General features: G+C 39.2%; 1 protein-coding gene across 1 annotated transcript in view; it reads right to left on the bottom strand.

Moving 5' to 3' along the window:
• The window catches only part of LOC133400166 (vitamin D3 receptor A), a 70,633-nt gene that overhangs the window by 22,458 nt on the left and 22,901 nt on the right, over positions 1–25,274 (bottom strand). The window contains exons 3-4 of the mRNA XM_061672511.1: positions 5,353–5,500; positions 4,179–4,309 (exon numbers count right to left, since the gene is read on the bottom strand). Coding sequence (XP_061528495.1) covers positions 4,179–4,309; positions 5,353–5,498 — 277 coding nt within the window. The 5' untranslated portion in view covers positions 5,499–5,500. The remainder of the gene's footprint in view (positions 1–4,178; positions 4,310–5,352; positions 5,501–25,274) is intronic.

The raw sequence follows: 25,274 nt of genomic DNA, 5'->3' as shown, positions 1-25,274 counted from the left end.
CTCTGGCGAGCTCGTCAATCCGGCAGGGCTGTGGGCACAGTCTCCATTTAAACAATGGTGGACAGAATACACTGCTGCTTTTGACCATTTCTAGGAATTGTTCTTTTTGAGAATGACCGCACAAAATACAGCTTTTAACAACAACAACAAAAAGGAAAACCATTTGGGTTTATCAGTCATAAAAAAAAAAGCTATATTTGCACTGATCTAAGGTCAAAATTTCGTGGCTAATTGAGCCCATCTACCTGCTGAGAAAGAGAAGTTGTTGTTGTTTTTTTAACTTTTAATAAAGAAGCCATTATTATCCTGTATCGTCACTGCTCAATACAAACAGTGTGTATCACATTTCTGTGTTTTGTTCCGAGAGCAATAATGAACTTTTTCTACAGCTAAGTATTTTATTAAAAACCACCACAAACAATGGCTTTAGTACGGAAATTCTCCCTTTTCACAATCGTCACTTTATGCTCAATGTTTATGATACAGACTGTGTCCAAATGAAAACCTGTTTGTATAAATGTAGAATAATGTTTTTCTCTTTGAAAATACATCAGCTTGGTACTTTTTGTATGATGAATAGGTACTCTGGAAGTAAATATGTCAAATAGTCGAAGTAACTAAAATTAAATGCCCTTTAATATGAATGGTTCTTGATTGGCCCTTACCACATCCCTCAGCCAAGTTCCGTAACACGTGGCCCTAACAGTTTTTGCATACTCCTTAGTAAAGGTAAACATCATTAGCTTGACTAGGTAATCATGTATCAGACAATTACACATCAGTGCTTACCATACAAAGCTACTAGAAATACTGTAGACAGCCAGGCCCTGGCTCGATGGCTCTAGTAGTCGCTTTAGGGAATAATGCACTGACCTCTGAATGCCTCGGCCCATATTATCATTTTGACTCTCTGCCACAGTGACTGATTACCCATGAAGTGCTCAAGTGTGTAGACAGACAGCATGACCGCCAGACAGACCATGACTGCCAAAAAGAGCAAGACCCAGAGCCATAAGGGCACAGCTTACAAAGATATGAGGTGGCCAGTCTGTTTGTCAGCTGAAGACAAACTATCCTACTTTCTATAAACAGACAATTTTAAACTTGAATTCTATTTTTGGATTTGGTTTACGTGCAAGTAATATTACTATTTTAAATTGTGATTCAGAATACTGTGTAAATGATTGACGAAAAAGAATAAAAGTCACTAACTGACAAATAAATTGTGAACATTTGGCATAGGCAATAATTATTTTGGGTTCAGGTCTTGCTATTTTTACTAAACTGTTTTCCTGAAGTCTGTAAACAACTGATTGAAGTGGCTTTTGAATGACTGCACTCTGGGCTCTAGAACCACAGAAACAGCGTTACATAACCACATGATGTGGATGTCAAAAACAAGAACACCAACAGTTTGGCGACACAGCCTTTAAAGGCTTCTGAAAGAATCTGGCCGCCTAGCTTATTTGGTTTTCTTCCTCTTTTGGCCTGTCCTCATTAATTAGACTTTGACATCCAAATTCTCCCATGCAGCCTCATGCCAGCAGCACACACTTAAACCACTCCTTGTGGCACTGGTGAATAGGTACCGTTCGGTCAGTGTTTGGCTATGCCAGGAACATGTTTTAGCCAGTTGGTCTGTCGCCAAGATTGAGCCCATGACTGCATTGTTTAGGCACTGCTTTACAAAACCAAGCCAACATCTTGAGCAGCCCAAAGCACTTAATTGGCAAAAGAAACGTTTACGATTTGTAAAGTGACTAATTGGATGTGGTAATGTGCTAGCCTCAACAGGAGAACTTCAGGGGAGGGCCACTATGATGGCGAAAAATCAAATACAAAGCCAGGACAAAATAACAATTAATCAGCACCATGAATAGCCGTTACCCAGTTAGCTAATTTTAGCAGATCTCCCAGTATGTAGTTTAACAAACAAATCAACAGTGCTGAAAACATAATGTCATTGGCATGGGCGATGAACAGATTTGCACGTGTTAGACTACATGTTATTACCAGTCACACCAAGGCCAAAATTCATCGGCCTTGCTCTTTTTCGAAAGAGACAAGGACTGGGTAACACCTTGGAGTGGAATTTAGCCATCTCCCCCACTGTCTACTGATTTTAGGATAATATAACATGGGGTAACAAATGTTTTTTTTTTTTTTTTTTTTTAGGGGGGTAAAATGTCCCATGTTTTTTTTCAACTGATTGAGGACAATTTTGCATTGGTGAATCCGGAAACGACATTGGTTTCTCTTGTTCAGGTCAGATTTTTATGCTAAATGGATTTTTTTAAAATATGATTTTCTTACCAAAATCAATTACATTTTTGTGATATCAGTTGTTTTTGGTTCATGTCTCATCTGAGAGGTTTTCACGAGAAAAAAAACGTTTTCTAACACAGTTTATTCATCAAATGTTACATATGTCGCTTACTGTAAATTGAATAGTAGACATTGATAAAAGTAAGTAACCTTCTGAATGTTGGTGTACAGTATTTCATTTCTTACAAGGATTTACACCCTCCTCGGAGAGCGCACCCCAGATTGAAACCCCCTGATGTAAAGCGAAGATACCTGTAGATGTAAATAAAAACGTAAAAAGAATATATGGCCATAGTTAAAAAAACAAAAATTACCTTATTGAGCAAAACCAATGTGATATTTGGATTCAGCACATCGAAACTGTCCCAAACAGCAACAAAATCTCAAACAAATTTGTTGTTGCAGTGTAATTACTTTATCATAGGCCTATTAGAGATGTGCATGCGTGCGTGTATGTGTGTGTGTGTGCCTGTCCAGGCAGATGAAAAGCCCTCCACCGCGAGATAGTATTGAATCACTGCGGTGCGTTTACCCACTCACAGCTTCATTCAAATCTCCGGTTTGGATTAATTTGATATAGCACTTGTTAGACACACAACATTCGAGCAACTTGAAAAGGTAACACCAGTGAAACAAAAAGTGTCGATTGTGAATTATTTTGAGCACACATACTGTGCCACTTAAAATAAACAATAGAAAATAATCCACACAGTTGGAGTATTTATCATTAGATTTGCAGCCCTTTTCTGTGGTCGAAAATGTGTTGTTTGGTTACTTAATGAAAAGGCTCAACCCATTAATCAATTGGATAAAGCATGTGTCATTTTGGTCATGCCTGAAGAGTTTCGATTTGAAATGTTTGCATTGCTCTATGAGATAGAAGAACCCAGGGGGAAAAAACAAAAACAAAAAACACTACAACTGATGAGCGGAATGCAAGGTCCGTTTTGTTTAGACTCCCCCTCCCTGAAGACGATGTTCAGAGGTAATTGAAAACAAAGACGTTTATGGCAAAACAGCCGAAATGTTTGGCAAGCTCATGATACGTACTTTCATCAAAACTGAAGAAGAAATGTTCACACTAAAGAACAAAAATTTAATTAAATAAAGGACCACAATAACCACAGTGCTTCTCATTTCTGCCTCTCTAAGCCCAGGATTAGGACACCCAGAAGTACTAACAAAAGAGTTTTTGCCACTGCATTACTGAAGAATGTTTACAAAACTGTGCTGCATATTCTAGTGAATAACATTCAATAGATATAATTGTGTTTCTATGAAGGCAGAGCACTATTGTTGATTATTCCCTCTACGTACACTTTACTCTGCTTACTTTCATCACTCTCATAATGTCCCTTACTACTTGTCATGGCAAGCGGTTAACATAATTCTAAATTCAGACCTCATCTCCAACGACTGTTGTAACTCATTCGGTCTAGCAAGATAGGATTATATTTAGATCTTTTATTCATCCATATAGTATGTTCTTCCCGTAGCATAGCTCCGATTGTCCATCTCTGTGCTTCAAATCAGGTCCATTTACACACTGCATGATTCTATTGATGTGCTGTATCTGAATGGCTCCCTATGAATGTGTAACTATTAGCTTAAATGTCATGCAGGCATTAAACCCCTTTGTTGACAGAGGCAGCTAACCTGAAACCTTTTAGCCAAATGTAAACAATAACGTACACTAATATAAATTCCAGAGAGACAGGGCAATTCAAATGCTGTCATGAGGTGACGTGAAGTACTTCATGTGGACTCATTTCTTTACAGTGAAAGTGGCCTTAAAGAAGGCACATGGTCTGTCTACAAGATACTGTGCCAACAAGTTAGAGAGGTGTGCTCACACTCTTTCATCATGCCAATGTCAATGCAGCGCTTGAGACGACAGGCCTGGCAGTGACGTCGGTTGTCTTTGGTGATGGTGCAGCTTCCGTTGAACGGGCAGGTGAAGGCGGCTTTACGCTTCATACTGCGCCTAGCCGAGTGAAACATGAGATTGGTTACACTCATAACGGGTCATTTATTACCTGTTGTGGTTGAATGGTACAGCAGGAATAAAACTATGAAATTTAAATCAACCGTTATATAGCTTTTGTGAAACATTATTATTATTATAAGACCAATGAGTGAAAAAGTTGGAGTATCTGAACAAGTAGGTGAAAAAATTTAACTCTTGAAGATACTGATGAATAATGTAGCAGAGAAGCAGAAAAAAACATCAAGATCTGTTAACAAAAAAGGTAAGCACTCAGTGATAAAATCAAGGTTGGGTCATTATCCTCTATCACATTAAATCCAGATAAGGGTAGCTGTTTATTATGTTAAATTATAATTTTCCCAAGCAGCCCACAGTTTTATAGAACTACTTATGGACAATGGTAAACATCCATGGGCTAGAAGAGTTAGAGACTTAGGCTGTGTTCACACCCAAAACAAACTCTGGTGCAATTGCGCTGATGGTGTTCTTCTCTGTTGTGTGTGACCAGTATAATCCGTCGCCTGGTGTCCAATAAACTCACTAACACAGTCTAATTAGGTTGTGACTTTACATGTTTTTTTTGGCAAACTTTGGTCGGATGACAAAAATGCCTGTGTAAATGCCAAGCGAACCGGACCGAATGTGTGCATCTTTTTTCTACACTCAAAGTTCATACACAGCCTAAACTATTTTAACTGGGATTTACACCAGGAATGGATGTTTAACTAAGCTCAGCTACACGGAAAATCAAGGACCGAGTTAATTGTTAACAAATAAAAATGATTTGTATAATCATTTAAAAAATAACAAGACACTCTATTACAATTAAACAGTTGTTTCACACAAAAACCAGTTGAGACTGAATCAAGAGCACCTCTGCTGGTTGCAGTCCAGTACTCCATTCCATTTGTCCTCAATTGCTTCAAGACATGATTAATCAACACTCAATTCTACAATTATAAACAATCATTACCATCAAACCCTGATTCCTGCATTCAAAGTGAACATTATGACATGAATAGTCCATCCTCATGACTGACCTGAAGAAGCCCTTGCAACCTTCACAGGTCATGGCATTGAAATGGAAGCCAGTGGCCTTGTCGCCACAAACCCCACATATCCGCGGGGCGTTGCGATCAAACTCATCTGGTCCTGCCACCGATGTAGTAACCGTCATGGGCTCCATCACTGTAGAAACCAAGAGAGAGAGAGAGAGAAAAATAGTTGTTCTACTGACAACTGAGCTGTTAAATAACTAAAAGCTAGCATTGTGAATGTCACCAACCTAAGATTAAAAATCAATTGGTTTCCTATCAGCAGTGTGTTGTAACAAAAATGTAAGCATGGGGCTGGTCAGATGATCCTATGTTTTCCCCCTCTTATAAAAACAGGTGCTTGGCTATTAGCATATTAAGTGTGACCAAGTCTCACAATACACCTGCTCCTGCCCGAATGAGTCAGCAGAGGCAGGTGTAAACACGCAAATGATGCTTTTTTTAAAAGCTGGAAGCACAATCGACAATTCAATGGTAAAAGTCTAAGAAATATAAATAAAAATGGATTATATTTTGTCTTTAATAATGTTTCCTCATCTATCTAAAAAATAAAGACTGGGAACTTTAATGGGTATGCATTTGTGCTTTGACAAAGGGAGAATAACCCTTATTTACTCAGTTGAGCCTTCAAATACAGGCAAGCTAAGTACCTAGGATTTCCAATTTGCTACATCCATCGTTTTAAGCATTTTAATTCAGACTTTGCTTGAATGAACATAAAAAGACATGGTCCAAGGGTTAAAATGAGGGAGAGTTGGATCATAAGATCCACATCGGTACAGTTGCAGTCAAATACCTAGGATTTCCAATTTGCTACATCCCTTGTTTTCAGCGTTTGAATTCAGACTTTGCTTGAATGAATATAGAAAGACATAGTCCAAGGGTTAAAAAGACGGAAAGTTGAATCGTAAGATCCGCATCGCTACAGCTGCAGTCAGATGACACGATCTTGGCACACCGTTGACATCATCATAAATAATTTGTTCGTGAGAGAGGGAGGAGTCATGCGAGGAGAAGATGAGCAAATGAGGGCAAAGAAAGGAGGGGGATTCACGCTATGTACTTGCGTGCACAGCGGTCACGTGGCTGCTGGATGCAGCTGACATGCATCAGAGCGTCCACTGATGCATGTCAAACTAGGACAAAGACAAAAGAACAACTGGTAAGGAAGGAGGTGGAAGAAGTAAAGTCGTGGATAAATACAGTTGTGGATCAGTCTGCAACTCTGCATTACCTTTCATTACCTAGTAGTTCTTTAAAATATATACATATTCTATGGCCGAGATAGCATACATCAACTTTTCTGTTCTGCTTTGCACCAACCTCCCCTGTGCCACTCTAGGCCAATCAAGTTACTGTCTTGCATTTGTCTTGTGGTCCAGCTATCATAAATCTGATGTTCCAGTTTGTAAAACACACATAGCCCATGAGCTGCCTTTGAGCTCCAGCATGAAGGGACCCTCTTTTCCATATTTGGACACAGTCTTGCAACTGAAAAGCCATCTCTTCAAACTGGCTATTGTCTCATATTTAGTACTGTTCAGTCTGTGGTCTGCAATTTGTGTTGTTGTTTTTTTTCCTACAAACATTATCCTGTACCTCATGTTTTCATTCCTAATTATTATCCTAATTATTAGGGTTGGGCATCGTTTGGATTTGAGCGATTCCGGTTCCTCGGTTCGATTCCAGTTCCAAACGATTCGCGATTACTATTCTTTTAGGGGGCTGGGTCAAAAAGGTTTGCATGGTTTAAATAAAGGGTGTCCAAATTACGAAAATCCATTTTCTTAGCAGACCGCACACAGCATAGACTAAAATGAACATTTCACACTAGGTTCTTTATTACCAGTATCAATATCAAACCTATGAACTAAAACGCAATGTGTTTGGAACTAACCCAATGGACTTAATATTCATTAATTAATGTTTCAGCTAAAAGTTAAATATAGCATTGTTAAAATAGTTATTGTAACAATGCCATATATAGCTGCCCCTGTATTCTGTTTCATCACGTCAAATGGTTTATATGTACAAGGTTTAACTTGACTTCTTGTTTTAAGCTTGTAGCCTTTTATTTTGAAGGGTATGCACCGGAACTCAGCATTTTGGCACAAAAAGTGACTTCACACAGCCCCGGTGATTTTTTTTTATTTTATTTTTTTTTATAAATGATTCCTTTCCCTACCCACCAATGAGGCACCAGGTTAGTGTTTGTGATACTGTCAGACAATGTTTATGTGAATTTTGTCCTAATTCATTGTGATGAAGCTACGGTGAAGTTTTAGCCCAATGTTAAGCTTTTTTTTTTTTTTTTTTTTTTTTTTTTTTTTTGTCATCGGTGCTTACGTTGGTTTGAAGACTAAAATAAATGCTAAAAACCATCGGTGCGAAAGTGCAAGCAACCATTTACCTTGTTAGCTATCTCAATGCATCGACGTATTTTATTGTTTCAATCACCCAGTTGACTGAGAGTTGACCTGATTGAAGCTCCACGCGGTGTCGGCTGAGGCTTGGAGCGTGTCAGATGGTACACATCGTGAAAGCCTCCTTTGCACAATGTAATCTTATTCCAAGTGTTGCACTGAGGCGAGTGGTCATTCATTTTAATGAAGTTAAGACACACTTGTTCACCGCTGCCACCGTTGGGCACAAGGATGTCATCGTGCGTGTTCTTCATTGGTTTACGCAGCTTCTTCACTGCTTTTCACCGCTTCTTAGCGGCTGGAGGACTAGGCATCGAAACTGGGAACCGAAATTTTTAAATTTGAACGTTTCTTTGAGAACCGGAACGTTAGTTCCAGTTCCAATCGGTTCTCGATTCTCGATGCCCAACCCTAATAATTATGCAGTTGCTATCAATTTTGTAATGTGCATTACTGGTACATACAGGACAGGAGTGGAATAGTATTGTCACAGCCTGTCATTATTAATTTTTTAAAATAATATTTAGGATTATTCTATACTATAGCAAACTTTGTGTCTGCTCCAGACGACTTGTGCGGGTACCATCAAACACCCATTACTACACTTATGTTGTCACTAACACAATGAGACACTCATGCTAAAGTTGTAAATTTATCATATTGAAGGTGGCTTATCATGCAGACCAAAAACACTATAATTGATTTGCAGACTGTAAAATAACAGTTAGTATAGCTTGGGAGAATTACAGTGAAGCCTCCAAAGTCAAACAAATTCAGTCTAGTGACGATGGTTGCCTTCAGGTTGCTACAATTCAAAAGGTTTTTACCCCATTACTCATCATTTTAAGTGAATTAATTTGTTCCAGACTCAGACTGTTACAATTACAAAACCTTTTAGTAACTGTGCAGGCAATGTTTTAAGTAAGTACGCTATAATAAAACTAAATAAAACTTGAGCACACACTTTGAAGAAACTTGACAGACACTTAATGAAGTGGCAACAAGGTGCTTGTAGAAGCCTTGTGGTATCTTCTAGGAATTGCTGGAATGAATACAGTTAAGTGTTGCGTGCATGTCTGTACAAAAAGTAAAAGAAAAAGCAAAATACTAATCCTTCTGATGCTCATGACATTTGCATAGGTCTCACGTGAAATGAAACACAATCGCTGTTCAAGCTCCAGGTTTTAGTGAGTGTGCCTGAAGTAGTACCTCACGTGAAAAATTCAAATCTGTTTTACTCCATGTGGAAAACCACAACAGGAATGCAGGTCATTTTCATGACATAACTGTCCTTCCCACCTCCATTTCCCACATTCACACAGTGACTGCAATTTATTGAATTTGTTTCAACTAGACTTTACACAGCCGGCACGGTGGACGACTGGTTAGCATATCTGCCTCACAGTTCCGGGGACCGGGGTTAAAATCCCGGCCCCGCCTGTGTGGAGTTCTCCCCGTGCCTGGGTGGGTTTTCTCCCGGCACTCTGTTTCCTCCCAAATCCCAAACACATGCGTGGTAGGTTGATTGAAGACTCTAAATTGCCTGTAGGTGTGAATGTGAGTGCGAATGGTTGTTTGTTTCGATGTGCCCAGCGATTGGCTGGCGACCTGTTCAGGGTGCACCCCGTCTTCCAACTGAAGATAGCTGACACAAATAACGTATGCAATTGTAAACTTCTTTGAGTGCCTTGAAAAGTGCTATATAAGTGGTATACATCCATCCATTTTTCTGAGCCGCTTCTCCTCACTCGGGTCGCGGGCGTGCTGGAGCCTTTCCCAGCTATCATCGGGCAGAAGGCGGGGTACACCCTGAACCGGTTGCCAGCCAATCGCAGGGCACATATAAACTAAAAACCATTCGCAATCACATTCATACCTACGGGCAATTTAGAGTTGTCAATTAACCTACCATACATGTTTTTGGGATGTGGGAGGAAACCGAAGTGCCCGGAGAAAACCTACACAGGCACGGGGAGGACATGCAAACTCGACACTGGCAGGGCCGGGGATTGAACCCCGGTCCTCAGAACTGTGAGGCAGACGCTCTAACCAGGCCTTCACCGTGCCGCCCACTTCCAACATATTTAATGTATTTAGAAAAGTCAACACAGAAACGAGCTGATAGCACTTTATAAAAGGAAAATGGAAATCACCACCTTCATTTAATCAAGTTAAAGACAAAGTTGATTACCTAAATTCGTACAAGTAAGGATATTTCACTGTAAAAATGTACAAAAGGGCCTAAATTATAAAATAGCATTTCAATTCGGGACACAGTTGGTTGTGAAGACCCCTCACCTCATCATTCAACTGCCTCTCTTTAAAGCTCAGTTGCAGTCGAAGCCCATTACTGTATAGAGCTCAGTAAGAGGGCAACATAAGAAATGGCATATAGGGAAGTAGGCCCTATAGTGAGCACAATGGGGAACATGGCCTACTTTTAAAACCAGCTGCCTCAGACAGGGCCTCACTAACAGCCCCCACTATAAACTCCAATAAAGCCACGCCAATGCTTTACACGCATGCCCTCAAAACACCAGGGCATAAAAAACAAACTCATTTATTATTGTCAATGTTACGGTTAATGTAACCTCTTGAGGCCTCGAGGAAGGTGTAATTATTGAAATGTAGTACCGTATTTTCACGACGATAAGGCGCACCGTATTAAAAGGGCAGTCTCAGCTACGGGATCTATTTCTGTATTTAACACGTCCACCTTCCTCTATATAAGCAGCGTGTCGGCAGGAAATGCTCCCAGTCACTCAAGCAACAACAACATTTACAGATTTTGGAACTCGGTGCACACATAAGGCGCGCCAGCATTATAAGGTGCCCTGTACTTTTTGGAGAAAATGTAAGACTTTTAAGTGCCTTATGGTCGTGAAAATACGGTACTTACAACACCAATTCCAATGAAGTTGGGAGGTTGTGTTAAACATAAATAACAGAACACAATGATTTGCAAATCATGTTCAACCCATATTTAATTGAATACACTACAAGGATACGATATTTAATGTTCAAACTGATAAAATATTGTTTTTAGCAAATAATCATTAACATTTAATTTTATAACTACAAAGCATTCCAAAAAAGCTGGGACAGGTGGCAAAAAAGACTACGAAAGTTGAGGAATGCTCATCAAACAGCTGTTTGGAACATCCCACAGGTGAACAGGCTCATTGGGAATAGGTGGGTGCCATGATTGGGTAGAAAAGGAGCTTCCCTGAATTGCTCACTCATTCACAAGCAAAGATGGGGCAAGGTTCACCTCTTTGTGAACAAGTGCTTGAGAAAATAGTCGCACAGTTTAGGGACAATGTTCCCCAACGTACAATTGCAAGGAATTTAGGGATTTCATCATCTCCGGTCCATAATATCATCAAAAGGTTCAGAGAATCTGGAGAAATCACTGCATGTCAGCGGCGAGGCCGAAAACCAACATTGAAAGCCCGTGACCTTCGATCCCTCAGGCGGCACTGCATCAAAAACCGACATCAATGTGCAAAGGATATCACCACATGGGCTCAGGAACACTTCAGAAAACCAATGTCAGTAAATACAGTTCGGCGCTACATCCGTAAGTGCAACTTGAAACTCTACTATGCAAAGCAAAAGTCATTTATCAACAACACCCAGAAACGCCGCCGGCTTCTCTGCGCCCGAGCTCATCTAAGATGGACTGATGCAAAGTGGAAAAGTGTTCTGTGGTCCGACAAGTCCACATTTCAAATTGTTTTTGGAAATTGTGGACGTCGTGTCCTACGGGCCAAAGAGGAAAAGAACCATCTGGACTGTTATGGACGCAAAGTTCAAAAGCCAGCATCTGCGACATGATTTGCAAATCATTGTATTCTGTTTTTATTTATGTTTAATACAATGTCCCAACTTCATTGGAATTGGGGTTGTACAAAACACCTCTCTGCATGTGCTTTATTGTAAAAAAAACAATAAGTTGCTATGCCTTTCTTTCTTTCTTGCACTACACTTGTTTTATCTGTTCCTTGAGTAAGGACTGAATTTGGGGGGGGAAAGCTTCCCAGTTTTGCTGCCCCCACTGCATGAAATACTCCAAATATGAAATTGAAACTCTTTGAACTTGTTCCACTTTGTTTTTTAAATTTTATTTTTTATATACGTTTTATACTTCCATCTTACTCTATATTGTCACTTCCTTGTAACATTTCTTATGACGTGCGGTTAACCTCTTGGCAAAGACACTTTTGTGAAAGAGATCCTAATCTCAATGGGTTTTATCTGGTTAAACAAAGGTTGAATGAAAGAAAATAGCGGCCTTTGGGGAAGCAAACTTTTGATGTGTGAGTGAAATCTCTAGTACGTTGACGTACTTTTCAAGAGCAGCAATGATATAAAAATAAAATTGATATAATGAATTTTTAACACCCATTCCTAGAGACACCTGTTGAATGAGTGGTGAAGTATCTTCAGTAATTTAGTGATTCTAATCATTAGTGCCATCGGTTAGCAAGTAATTATTTAATTGACGGCGGTTTATGTCTGAATCAAATTAAAATTCCATTTTTGTGATGGCATTTAAATGTGTTCTGTCCCTGGCCTGGCCTCCTTATGTGCTTCCTCTCCTGGTAATCCAAAAAACAAGTTTTGAACTTCAGACCTTGTTTTCCAAGTAGAGGATGAAAACGAACAGGCGGTCGGACTGTTGGCAGGTCAACAGGGGGAGGGAGTTGTGAGAGTAAAAACAAAAAAGAGAGACAAAAAGAGACTTGTACAGAAGGGAATGAAGCAATGCAGGAAGTAAGGAGGAAAAGAAAGAATGAAGGTTACAATAGAACAGAAATATACATTGTGATCGGGATATAAAATTACCTACGTATATCAGGACATAAAATTTTGTCCATATCACACACCTCTGGTGACAGCCATGGCCTACATCGATCGGAAACGTCATTACTCATTACAACACTGGCAATGGAAAAAATGAGTCAAGAAAATTCTGAGATTCTTTTTGAAAATGTTTTTTTTTTTTAATTGTGATTAATTCATCAGTTAAATCAATCGAACACGGAAATTTAGTCTAATGCCCAACCTTAATCCTAATCCTGTACCTCCAATTAAGTTTTATATAATGAAATAGCTCCTATCAAAATGTACAACAAATTGCAACTGATAACATTTTTAAAGATATCTACAATAAATGTCTGAACGTGAAATGAGATTTATTAATTTTATTTTCCACATCAGCGATTGTGATTTGTTGGCTATTATAAAAGAAAGGAATTTTGAATGCAATATTGAGTATTTTTGACATTTGATGCATTGATTCAAACTAAGATTATGCGCGAATCAGTGGTGACTCGAATTGGGATTAGAGTTGGCATGGAAAAACGATCATCGAATCATAATTTTTGCACTCAAATCAGAATGACTCTTAGAACATCATACTACTTTAGCTGCAACTGCTGCCACGTCACAGTTCTATTAAAAAAAATACAAAATGTTTCACAATTTTCAGCCTGTCTGTGGACGACGCCATTTTGACCTACTGTGCAGTTGCAGTTCGTTCTTTCAATGATAATGAATCACAGATGCAAATAGCGACACGATCGCCACAGAAGAAGGGATCCGATATCTGAGCCAAAGAGCTGCAAGGACATTTATACATCGCCACAACCAAAGCTGGAGACCCCCCTCCTGCGGTGCACGGCAGAATGAACGGGACAGCATGGCAGATAAAGAGTGCTATCAAGATAGCCAGCCAGACAGTCAGCTAGCTAGAAAGGATGCAGCTGGTCCACGATGATTTACAGCACAGACAGGCACAAAACCAACCTGGCCACGGTAGGGTGAGGGATCCTGGTTAAAGTCAAATTAAAAAGAAAAACTTTTCCAGAGGGCGAAGTTCCAGTTCAACAATTGGAACAATTGTATTTTTTATTTGTTGGACAATGAAATGTCTATTTCAGAATAGTATAAGGAGTAACGATTAAAGTGCCTTTATTAGAAAAGAGAAAAACGCCTGAATCAGAATTATAATGTGTTATAATGCAAGATAAAGTTAATGAGCAATAACCAGTTTATTTCATTAACTATTTCTTTGTAATAGCATGTTTTTGTTATTTCTATATTGTGCTATATTTTTAAGTACTAAAAAGTACTAAGTATAACTTAGTTTTGGGGCTGGAATGGATTCATTGCATTTCAATAGGAAACATTACCGCAGTTTGCAAACATTTCGACTTAAAAACGGGGTAGCGAAACGAATTAAATTTGTAACTCAAAGTTCCACTGTATTAATGCATACCCTGTTAAAGCTCGAGTATAAAATAACAGAGATTGCTCTAATTTTAACAATAAATCAATGACGTGAAGAATTTCCTAAGCCTGTGTCTAAACAGCATAGGCTATACGTATTAAATTATAACAGGGCATGAAAATAAATCAAATGATTGTATGTATGGCAGGACTACGAACCTGATCACCACTACGGTAGATTTAAATACAGGTAGACTTCACACAAATGACATCAGTCTCCCAGTCACACAGTCACCGAGTAGGAACTGAACCACGCTGCCTGCACCAGTCAGGCGACTGTACCAGTACACCACGAGCGACGATTCTTCTGTGAATCCATTTTTATATTTTCAACAAGGCTACAAATCTTAGCAACTGTGGCAATCATTGTATTTTTGTTTAACAGCTGAACTGCTGTCAATTTTAACTATTTTATCAAGAGGGAATATACATATACATTTGTATTTAATAATCCTCCAAAGTCTTATATCCACCCATTCTCTGTTTCGATTATCCTCACTAAGGTTACGGGTGTGCTGGAGCCTATACCAACTGACTTTGGGTGAGAGGCGGGGTAAACTCTGAACTGGTCACCACCCAATTGCAGGGCACATTTACACATATGGACAATTTAGAGTAGCCAATTAATGTACCATGGATGTTTCTGGAATGTGGGAGGAAACCAGAGCCTGGATTTAAACCCATAAACTGAATAGTGAGGTGGTTGAGCTACTGCTAACCACTTTTGTATATATACACAAATATATGTCTTTAATTTAATTATTTAAAAAACTTTTTATTTGGTCTTGTTTCAGTATCAGTGTTGATGTACGTAAACAGTTATAGTCTCCAAGTAAAAACATTGGCATCTTGACTACAGTAGCATCATTCTGTCATGCAGGAATGTCTCTTGAATTAAAGCAAATATTCTCATTCCTGAAGTATCACTACAAAACGGTATGAACCAAGTGTGGAAATATTTACTCATTATCAGTGCAAAAGCTATGTTTGAAGGTTTTACAACATTTAAACAAAAACATATGTATTTAATCTGTCACGTGATTTACATAAGAGCAAAGTGGTTTCTCGGGGGGTTGTTTTTACTCAAGTTTAACCACAGTTTCTCAAATGATAAAATTAGAATGTTAAAAACAAGAAAAATGGATAATTCTTTCCTACCCACTACCTGGCACCCATTTATTTATGAGAGAAAATAACAGGCTTAATGGAAAACAACAGTGTCTAACAGCAAAAATAACTCATCTTACTCTATTCCTCCATCATTCACTCTCTCTCTCTCACGCTTGTCTAGTTACCAGATACAGAACATCCTGAACACAACAACACTCAACCTGACAGACAACATAATGTGCACAACACACTCAGACTTCAGTTTTGCCGGGACTGATTTTCCTGTACAAAATTATAAGGTCCAAATGACATAATATATGTCAATGAAAAAACAAAGATGTGATATGTTCATGTTATTAAAAAGAACAAAAAAAATCTTTAAATAGATTTATTTATTCATAAATGCAGTTAAGAGTATCATGGGATCCCTCATACACAGCAATATGAGCATCTTCCCTGTGATTGACGGGTTTCATAGCATTTAAAAACAAATTTAAAAAACTGCTTATAAACATTTTAAACAAAAGAAAAAAATTAAATTAAATAAACATACCATTAAAACAGCGTAAAGTGCAAGAAATATCATTTAAAAGTGGAAATGCTCTAAAAAGCATGGGAAAAAGAAGAGTTTCTAACCTGGACTTAAAAACATGCACACTTGGGGTTGACGTCACTTCTGTTGGCAATTTATTCCATTTGCGTGCAGCATAATAGCTAAATGCTGCTTCATCATGTTTGCTTTGGACTCTGCGCGCCACTATTTGACCTGAGTCTGTCGATCTCAGAGCCCTACTGGCTTCATAGTCCATTAGCATTTCATTCATGTATTCAGGACTTAAACCGTTTAGGGATTTATAGACCAGTAGCAGAACTTTAAAATCTATTCTGAAGCTGACTGGAAGCCAGTGTAAAGACTTTAGTATTGTAGTACTCTGCTCTGACCTCTTTGTTCTGGTTAGAACATGAGCTGCAGCATTCTGAATGAGCTCCAGCGGTTTAATGCTCTTTTTAGGGAGTCCAGTCAGAAGACCATTATAATAGTCAAGTCTATTTGAGATAAAAGCATGGATGAGCTTCTCCTGCTCTGCTTAACACATGCAAGCCTTCACTCTGGATATGTTCTTCAGGTGGTAGAATGCAGTTTTAGTAATTGATTTGATATGACAGAATCAGATCAGAAGTCAGACAGAAGTCTATCAGAACACCAAGGTTTCGGACTTGGTCTTTGGTTTTTAAAGAGAGTGACTCCAGGCATTTACGAACCACCATCCTCTTTTCTTTATTGGCAAAAACAATTATCTCAGTTTTGTTGTGGTTTAATTGAAGAAAAAATTGGCTCATCCAGGTATTTATGTTTTAGACAGTGATACAACACCTCAATTGAACTGTACTCATCTGGAGACACTGCTAGATATAACTGTGTGTCATCAGCATAGCTATGATAGTGAAGATTAAAGTTCTGAAGAATTTGACCCAAGAGTATCATATACAGGCTGAACAGGAGGGGGTCCACGAACTGACACTTGAGGGACCCCATAGGTCATTGCCATTCGATGAGATTGAGCACTTCCAATGGTTACAAAATAACTCCGTTCTCCCAGGTAGGACCTGAACCATTTAAGGACTGTTCCATTTAGTCCTACCCACGTTTCCAACCTGACAGTATTCATCCATATATCATTTAGCATTTGATAAGGGCAGATTCTGTACTGTGATGATAGAAATTTGTCAAAAAGTCCTTTTAAGTTCAAGAAATTGCGGAGTTGATTAAAAATAACTCTTCTCAACAATCTTGGCTATGAAAGTGAGATTTGAGATGGGTCTATAGCTTGCTAACATGGAAGCATCCAGCGCTCTAGTTTTTTTTTTTTTTTTAGCAGAGGCTTAATGACAGCTACTTTAAGAGCTTTAGGAAACTCACCTGATTGAAGTGAGCAATTGATTATTTGCTGCAAATCAGCTAGCACAGACTTTGCAATAGCTTTGAAAAAGTCAGATGGTATTGAGTCAAGATAGATCGTTGATGGTTTCAGCTGCTGAACCATTTTTCTCCAGTTTTTAGGTCAATTGTATCAAATTCTGACATGGTAACAGAGTTTTTCCTGGGTGGCTTCAGATGTAATATCATTTCATCATTTTGCTGATTTGTGCTAATATTTAACCTGATGGATTGTATTTTTTCACTAAAATAATAAGCAAATTAATTGCATTTATCTGCTGAAGCATAAAAACAAGTAAAAACAGTGTTTCTATTATTTTGGAGCATATGATGACACCTGAATTGTATAATGATTACATTTCCCAATTTTTTTTTTTTTTTAAAAACAATACAAATCTGGGGTTTATTTATTTATATTTTGAACATGTCACTGATGGTGTAGTGGTACACTCGTCTGACTTTGGTGCAGGCAGCGTGGGTTGAGTTCCCACTCAGTGACGGTGTGAATGTGAGAGCGAATGGTTGTCCGTGTCTATATGTGCCCTGTGACTGACTGGCGACCAGTTCAGGGTGTCAGGGTGTAGTCCGCCTTTCGCCCAAAGTCAGCTGGGATAGGCTCCAGCGTCCCGCGACCCTAACCAGGATAAGCGGTGTTGAAAATGGATGGATGGATGGATGGATGGATTTTGAACATGAACATGCTATCTAATCATGTTGATACAATGCAAAGCTAAAATACTGGTGATATGGCAAAAATAAACACCTGGAAAATGAAGGAAAAAATACAAATCCAAAAATAATATTTTTTTTCGTCATTTGTGGTTAGTCTACTGGGCTGCAGGCTATTATGATCACAAAATGAAATATGGTCCAAAAGTTGGGTCATCTTGAAAGAAGATGTCACAAGAAACTGTTTTTGGAATGTTTTCCACTCGTATTTTCTAATTGTATGGTTTAGATGAAGACCAAGGAATTAAAAACCAAAGAGGAAAACAAATACAACTTGGTAACCAAGAACCATGCGACAACCTTCGAGCTATTTTTTTATTTTATTTTTTTAAATTTAAACAAGTGGTTTGTGTCACCACAATTGAAAACAGAAATGGACTAAGTGAGAGCTTTAACTCAATGGTGACCAGTACAACCATAAACACGTGGGGTAAGCGATGGGTACAGGGTGTTATGTCGGATTAGATTTTCAAAGTTTCAGTCGCAGCGTTCCATCAGATGTATATGTTGCTCATACTTCCTTGTAAAAGTGATCCATATATTTCTGATCGTGAGGGCTTCTCATTAGGTTAGGTAGATCATGTACCGATTGCAATGAAAATTCGGCAATACAACAGCACAGCACTCTAGGTCACCCCACAGATTTTCAATTAAAAGAAAATACTTTGCCCTTTGCAAAGACAGATTTGTTTTAAATTAGTATTTAACTGTTTCGCCAACAACCTACCTAGGCGCCATTGGATTTTCACATTTCTCGCCATCCGTCCCAACACCGGCTGTCCAGGCACCTCTTGTAGTGATCTCGCTACAGGAGCAGTGCCCCCCGCAAGGTAAAAAAGAGAATAGCACACTAATGCCTCAAAAATTACAACGGCATAACGTTTGTGCAGTTTACATGACTTTTAGAGCAATAGCAGCAGAACAAAGTACTGTCACTCACTCAATAGCATGCATCAAGCTACAGTTCACTATAAAGGTATTGGAACGACAAGGTAAATTCCTTTGTTTTTGTTGTATACTGAAGACATTTGGGTTTCAGATCAAAAGATGCATATGAGGCAAATGTTCAGAATTCGAGCTTTTATTTCATGGTATTTCAATCTAGATGTGTTAGACAACTCAGGAAAAAGCACCTTTTGTTTGAAGCCACCCGCTTTTCAAGTGAGCATAAGTATTGAAACAGACATTAAATTAATTTAAAGTGAATAATATTGAATATTTGCTGATATAAGCCTTACTTACAATAACTGTCTTTGTTTGTGCGCCGGGAGTATCTTTGCCTTTTTCCTTTATTCAGACTCTTAGCAGTAATAGTACGTACAGCATCTTATTTTTTTTATTTTAATGCATTTTAGTTTCTTTGTACGAAGTGTTAACCTTTCCTGCTACAGTCACCTGACCGTGCTCGGGAGACACGGACGGGGGAGACGCCTTCTCTAGGGCCGAGGTTGTCCTCCTCGGGGTTTACTCCCTTCTCTCGTTGCACAGCTGAGCTGGGTGGCGGCAACAATAAAGGCACGAAGCACCGATTTGCTGCTTTAATGGCTTTATTAGCTCCTCTGCACATTCAACGTCAACGGGTCCTCCGCTAATCGCTACTCTTCCCCAATCGCCGTCACTACTCTTCCCACTCTACACACTCGCACCTGCGCGCACTCCTTCCTCCTTCACAGTCCCGCCGGACGACGCCTGCGCAGAACCGTCTCACTCACACATCGACGCGCACGCCCACACACACTGAGCTTGCTGTCACAATCACATGGGACAATACCCGTAACAGAAGTATTTCGACGTAAATTTTTACTTAAACGGTGAAATCCAACTTACGCGGAAATTTGGGTTACGTCGCCAGCGCAGGAACAGAACTCGTTCGTAAATAGAGTACTTCCTGTATTGTTTATTGTTGTAATGTATGGGACAATATATCGTCTTAAAAATGTTTATCGTGGAAGGCCTAGCCATAACTGCTGCAACGGCTACTGCGATTGGCTGGCAACCAGTTCAGGGTGTACCCAGCCTCTCGCCCGAAGATAGCTGGGATAGGCTCCAACACGCCCGTGACCCTAGTGACGATAAGCGGTACAGAAAATGAATGGATGATGAACAGACCCACACACATACCCACATTTATTCAAACATGAGCATGCGCAGCCACACACGTACAGAGTAAAACCTGAGACTGTCTCTGTGGAATCAACGGCAACAGGGTGGTGACGAACATACAATTGAATGGCTTGCACAGGATTTACAGTGGATATACAGTCTACAACCCACTGTTCAAATGCCAGAATTTTGTGATGTAAAAAAATGTCACCGAGATAAATAATTTAATAACATTTTCCACCAATATTGTGAGCTACAACTCGTCCACATTCATTCAAAATAAATTTTTTAGAGGGGAAGTTAAAATAAACAATTGAGATAATGTGGTTGCATGAGTGTGCACACCTTATAACTGTCTGAGGGTGTGGTTGTGTTCATAATTAACCAATCTCATTCAAATTCATGTCCAAATGGGAGTCTGTACACACCTGATGCCATTTAAAGTGCCTCCGATTAACCCCGAATTAAGATAAGCTGTTCTAGTAGACTTTTCCTGACATTAGGTAGTCACATCTTACAGCACAAGCCAAGGTCTACACAAAACTTCCACAGCATCAACGAGATCTCACGGCTCGAAGGTATTCCCGGTAGTCAGGGGAAGGGTCCAAAAGAATTTCCAGGCCATTCAATATACTATGGAACACAGTCACAACAAAGTAGTAATAATAATACTAATAATAATAACAATACATTTTATTTGTATTGCACTTGCAGCACGGTGATCGACTGGTTAGCACATCTGGCTCACAGTTCTGAGGATCCCGGTTCAAATCAGGCCTCGTCTGTGTGGAGTTTGCATGTTCTCCTCATACCTGCGTGTTTTCGCCGGGTACTCCAGTTTCCTCCCACATCCCCAAAAAACCTAAAACTCTAAATTGCTGGCAGGTGTGAATATGAGTGTGAATGGTTGTTTTACTGTGTGTACCCTGCGATTGGCTGGCGACCAGTTCAGGGTGTCATCTTGCCCAGAGTCAGTACGGATCAGCTCCAGCACACCAGAGACACTAGTGAAGCGGTACGGAAAATGGAAGGATGGATGTATTGCACTTCAAATTCAACAATCTAAAAGTAGAAAATAAATTTTCAAACGTAAATAAATAAAATTGGTTCAAAAATTATCAGAGACAATGTATACTTAAAGCAGAACCCAAAACACACTTAGCAAAATGTTAAAAAAAAAAAAAATAGAAATTCTGTTATGGTCATGTTTAAAAGCATTAGTAGTCTGTAGGGCCCTCAGGTGGTCCGGGAGGGCTCTACAGCCTACAGTTCTAGAGCAGAAAGCAGATCACCCATGGTGCGGAGCTTTCTTCTGGGGGCTTGGCATGCGTTTGTGGCTGCAGATCGGAGGGTGTATAAGGGAATCTGGGGGTTAGAATTTCCTTTAGGTATCGAGGGGCATGTCCGTGAATGACCACTAGTGGGTTAGATGGGTGACCTTGTACTCAATTCTGAGTGGGACAGCAAGCCAGTGTAGGGATTTCAGGATGCGGGTCATACTTGCACACCCTCATCAGTATCCCGGCTACACTGTTCTGAATGTACTTTCAGTCTCTGAATGGTCTTGCTATGGATCCCCATCAGAACTGCAATGCAGTAGTCTAGCTTGGAGGAGACAAAGGCATGGACGAGCTTTTCTGCATCTGCCATGGTGAGAGTTAGACAGAGTTTGGCCTATGTTCCTGAGATGATAAAAAGATGTATTGTTTGATGTGAATGTCAAAGGTGAGTTATGGGTCAATTTTAACACCCAGGTTGGTGACAAATGAGGAAAGGGGGATGTTTTGTCCAGAGAAGGTGATACTGGTGATGGAAGAACCAAGCTGATGAGGTGTGCCAATTAGGATGACCTCGGTTTAGCTGAAGAGCTTCAGCTTGAGCTTCATCCACGCTTCTGTTTTTGGGATGTGGGAGTATCCAGAGAAAACCCACGCAGGCGGGGCCGGAATTTGAACCCCTGTCTGCAGAACTGTGAGGCAGATGTGTTAACCAGTCGGTCACTGTGCCGCAAGTGCAATACAAATAAAATGTATTATTGTTATTATTACTACATTTTTGCTGGTTTGTTTATTTGTTTGCCAATTTATTTACATTTATTTTTCAGGTTTAGGCATTAGTTTCTGATAAAAGCCTTGAGTAATTTCTGTTTGTCTATTGTTATTGTTTTTGATTGTGTGTTACATAGATGGATAATTTTCATATAACCAGACCAATAATGATAAAGACATGGCCCACTGAATTTCATTTTGAAAAATAATTAATTTTACAGATATGAATATTTGAATTATTGGCAGTTATTACCCTTCAAAAGGTCAGAATTGTTTTAAGAAGAAAACTATAAAGTAATATTTTTCAAACTTTTAACGCCAAAATTCTGGCCTTCCTGATACATTTAAGGACAAGCGTAAAAAAATGATTGCAAATGCCTGAGCTTTACATGCTGTTGTGAGCAGGGAAAACCTGTGTCGTTGATTTTGTGATATTAATATGTTGAATGTTTATATCTACATATTGATACGTTATATCATTGAGCCCTAGTTTAAAATATTAGTCAGTGTTATCATGCTTCTACTAGAAAGCAAAACATTTCAGAAGAAGCCTCAAGAGCTCAACTATATAAGGGGTTAATCAGAAGATCAGTCTGATTCCCAGTTTTGAGGCTGTGTACACTTCTGCAACGTTATCTCAGTTTATTTCTATTTCCACTGTCAAAATTATTTTACTTTCAGTTGTGTTGTACAGGTAATATGTCACAATGGTCTTTTTTTTTTTTATCATTTATCTGAATCAAATTTTTTTATATATTATAAAAACTGGCATTTTTGTTCTCTTTGTTTTAAATGTTTATAAGCCGTTTTTTTCTTTGTTTTTAAATGCTTTTAATCATGTAACGCATATTCAGTTACCTTGTGTATGAAATGCACTATATAAATACATTTGCTTTGCTATTCAGACCCCCTTAAATTTTTCACTCTTTATTATATTGCAGCCATTTGCTAAAATCATTAAAGTTATTTTCTTCCTCATTAATGTACACATTAATATTGACAGAAAAAAACTGAATTGTTGAAATTTTTGCAGATTTATTAAAAATGAATTTATTAAAATTTATTAAAAAAGAAAAACTGAAATATCACACAGCCATAAGTATTCAAACTCTTTCCTCAATATTTAGTAGAAGCACCTTTTTGAGCTAATACAGCCATGAGTCTTTATGGGAATGATGCAACAAGTTTTTCACACCTGGATTTGGGGATCATCTGCCATTCCTCCTTGCAGATCCTCTCCACTTCTGTCAGATTGGATGGTGAACGTTGACGGGCAGCCATTTTCAGGTCTTTCCAGAGATGCTCAATTGGGTTTAAGACAGGGCTCTGTTGTGGGCCATTCAAGAACAGTCTCAGAGTTGTTCTGAAGCCACTCCTTTGTTATTTTAGATGTGTGCTTAGGGTCATTGCCTTGTTTGAAGGTGAACCTTCGGCCCAGTCTGAGGACTTGAGCACTCTGGGGAAGGTTTTCGTCCAGGATATCCCTGTACTTGGCCGCATTCATCTTTTCTTCAATTGCAACCAGTCTCCCTGTCCCTGCAGCTGAAAAACACACCCACAGCATGATGCTGCCGCCACCGTGCTTCACCGTTGGGACTGCATTGGACAGGTGACGAGCAGTGCCTGGTTTTCTCCACACATGCCGCTTAGAATTAAGGCCAACAATTTCTATCTTGGTCTCATCAGACCAGAGAATCTTATTTCTCACCATCTTGGAGTCCTTTAGGGTTTTTATTTTTTTAGCAAACTCCATGCGGGCTTTCATGTGTCTTGCACTGAGGAGAGGCTTCCGTCGGGCCACTCTGCCATAAAGCCCGAGTGGTGGAGGGCTGCAGTGATTGTCGAATTTCTAGAAGTTTCTCCCATCTCCGACTGCATCTCTGGAGCTCAGCCACAATGATCTTTGTGTTCTTCTTTACCTCTCTCACCAAGGCTCTTCTCCAGACGGCCAGCTCTAGGAAGGGTTCTGATCATCCCAAATGTCTTCCATTTCAGGATTATGGAGGCCACTTTGATCTCAGGAGCCTTAAGTGCAGCAGACATTTTTTTGTAACCTTGGCCAGATCTGTGCCTTGCCACAATTCTGTCTCTGAGCTCTTCAGGCAGTTCCTTTGACCTCATGATTCTCATTTTCTGTGACATGCACTGCGCGCTGTAAGGTCTTATATAGACAGGGGTGTGGCTTTCCTAATCAAGTCCAATCAGTATAATCCAACACAGATGGACTCCAATGAAGGTCTAGAACTCATTTCAAGGATGATCAGAAGAAAAGGACAGCACCTGAGTTAAATATATAAGCGTCACAGCAAAGGGGTCTGAATACTTATGGCTGTGTGATATTTCAGTTTTTCTTTTTTGATAAATCAGCAAAAATCTCAACAATTACATTTTTTTCTGTCACTATGGGGTGCTGTGTGTACATTAATGAGGAAAAACTGAACTTAAATGACTAACAAATGGCTGCAATATAGAAAAAGAGTGACAAATTTAAGGGGGTCTGAAAACTTTCCACACCCACTGTAAATGACAGACCGTGTTGTTAATGCCAATCCATTTAACCATGAAACATTATCACAGGGAAACAAATTATAAAAATACTTAAGGTGTAGCTATTTCTGTGGACTGAATGCTCTGGTCCACTTAAGGGGGTGTTTGAATGACTGGATGTTCCGTGACAACTTTAATGTCTACCTCGGTGGGTAGTTTGATTTGGGAGCAGCTAGTGTTTAATTAAAAATAAATAAATAAATAAATAGGGCTTAAAATTTAATCGTCTCGTCCTGGGCCAATTAATGACACCCCTCCACGAAGTTCAGTGAGAACCGGCCCAACCATTTTTACGTAATCCTGCTTGCATAAAGAGAAGCCAATAAAACTGACCTGGCACAAATAGAACATCTTTTGTGAAGGTTACAAAAACATTCTCTTAACATATATAAAGGATATTAGTCAAGAAAATCGCACAGTACACACTATGCCCACTTGTAACAAATAAACCCCATGTCCAGGTGCCGTTTCAAGCACTAACACAGACTCATATCAGATTTTCTACAGATCCTTTAATCACAAACATGAATAAATGTCAAATTACGTGTATTAAGCCGTAGGTTGTTTAAGATGTGATTTACAGTGGGTATGGAAAGTATTCAGACCCCCTTAAATTTTTCACTGTTTGTTATATTTGCAGCCATTTGCTAAAATCATTAACAATTTTTTTCTTCATTAATGTACACACAGCACCCCATATTGACAGAAAAAAAG

This window comes from Phycodurus eques, chromosome 1 (assembly GCF_024500275.1).
Source record: "Phycodurus eques isolate BA_2022a chromosome 1, UOR_Pequ_1.1, whole genome shotgun sequence".
In the NCBI taxonomy this organism is placed as follows: domain Eukaryota; kingdom Metazoa; phylum Chordata; class Actinopteri; order Syngnathiformes; family Syngnathidae; genus Phycodurus; species Phycodurus eques.
This window is presented reverse-complemented; position numbering and strand designations above follow the sequence as displayed.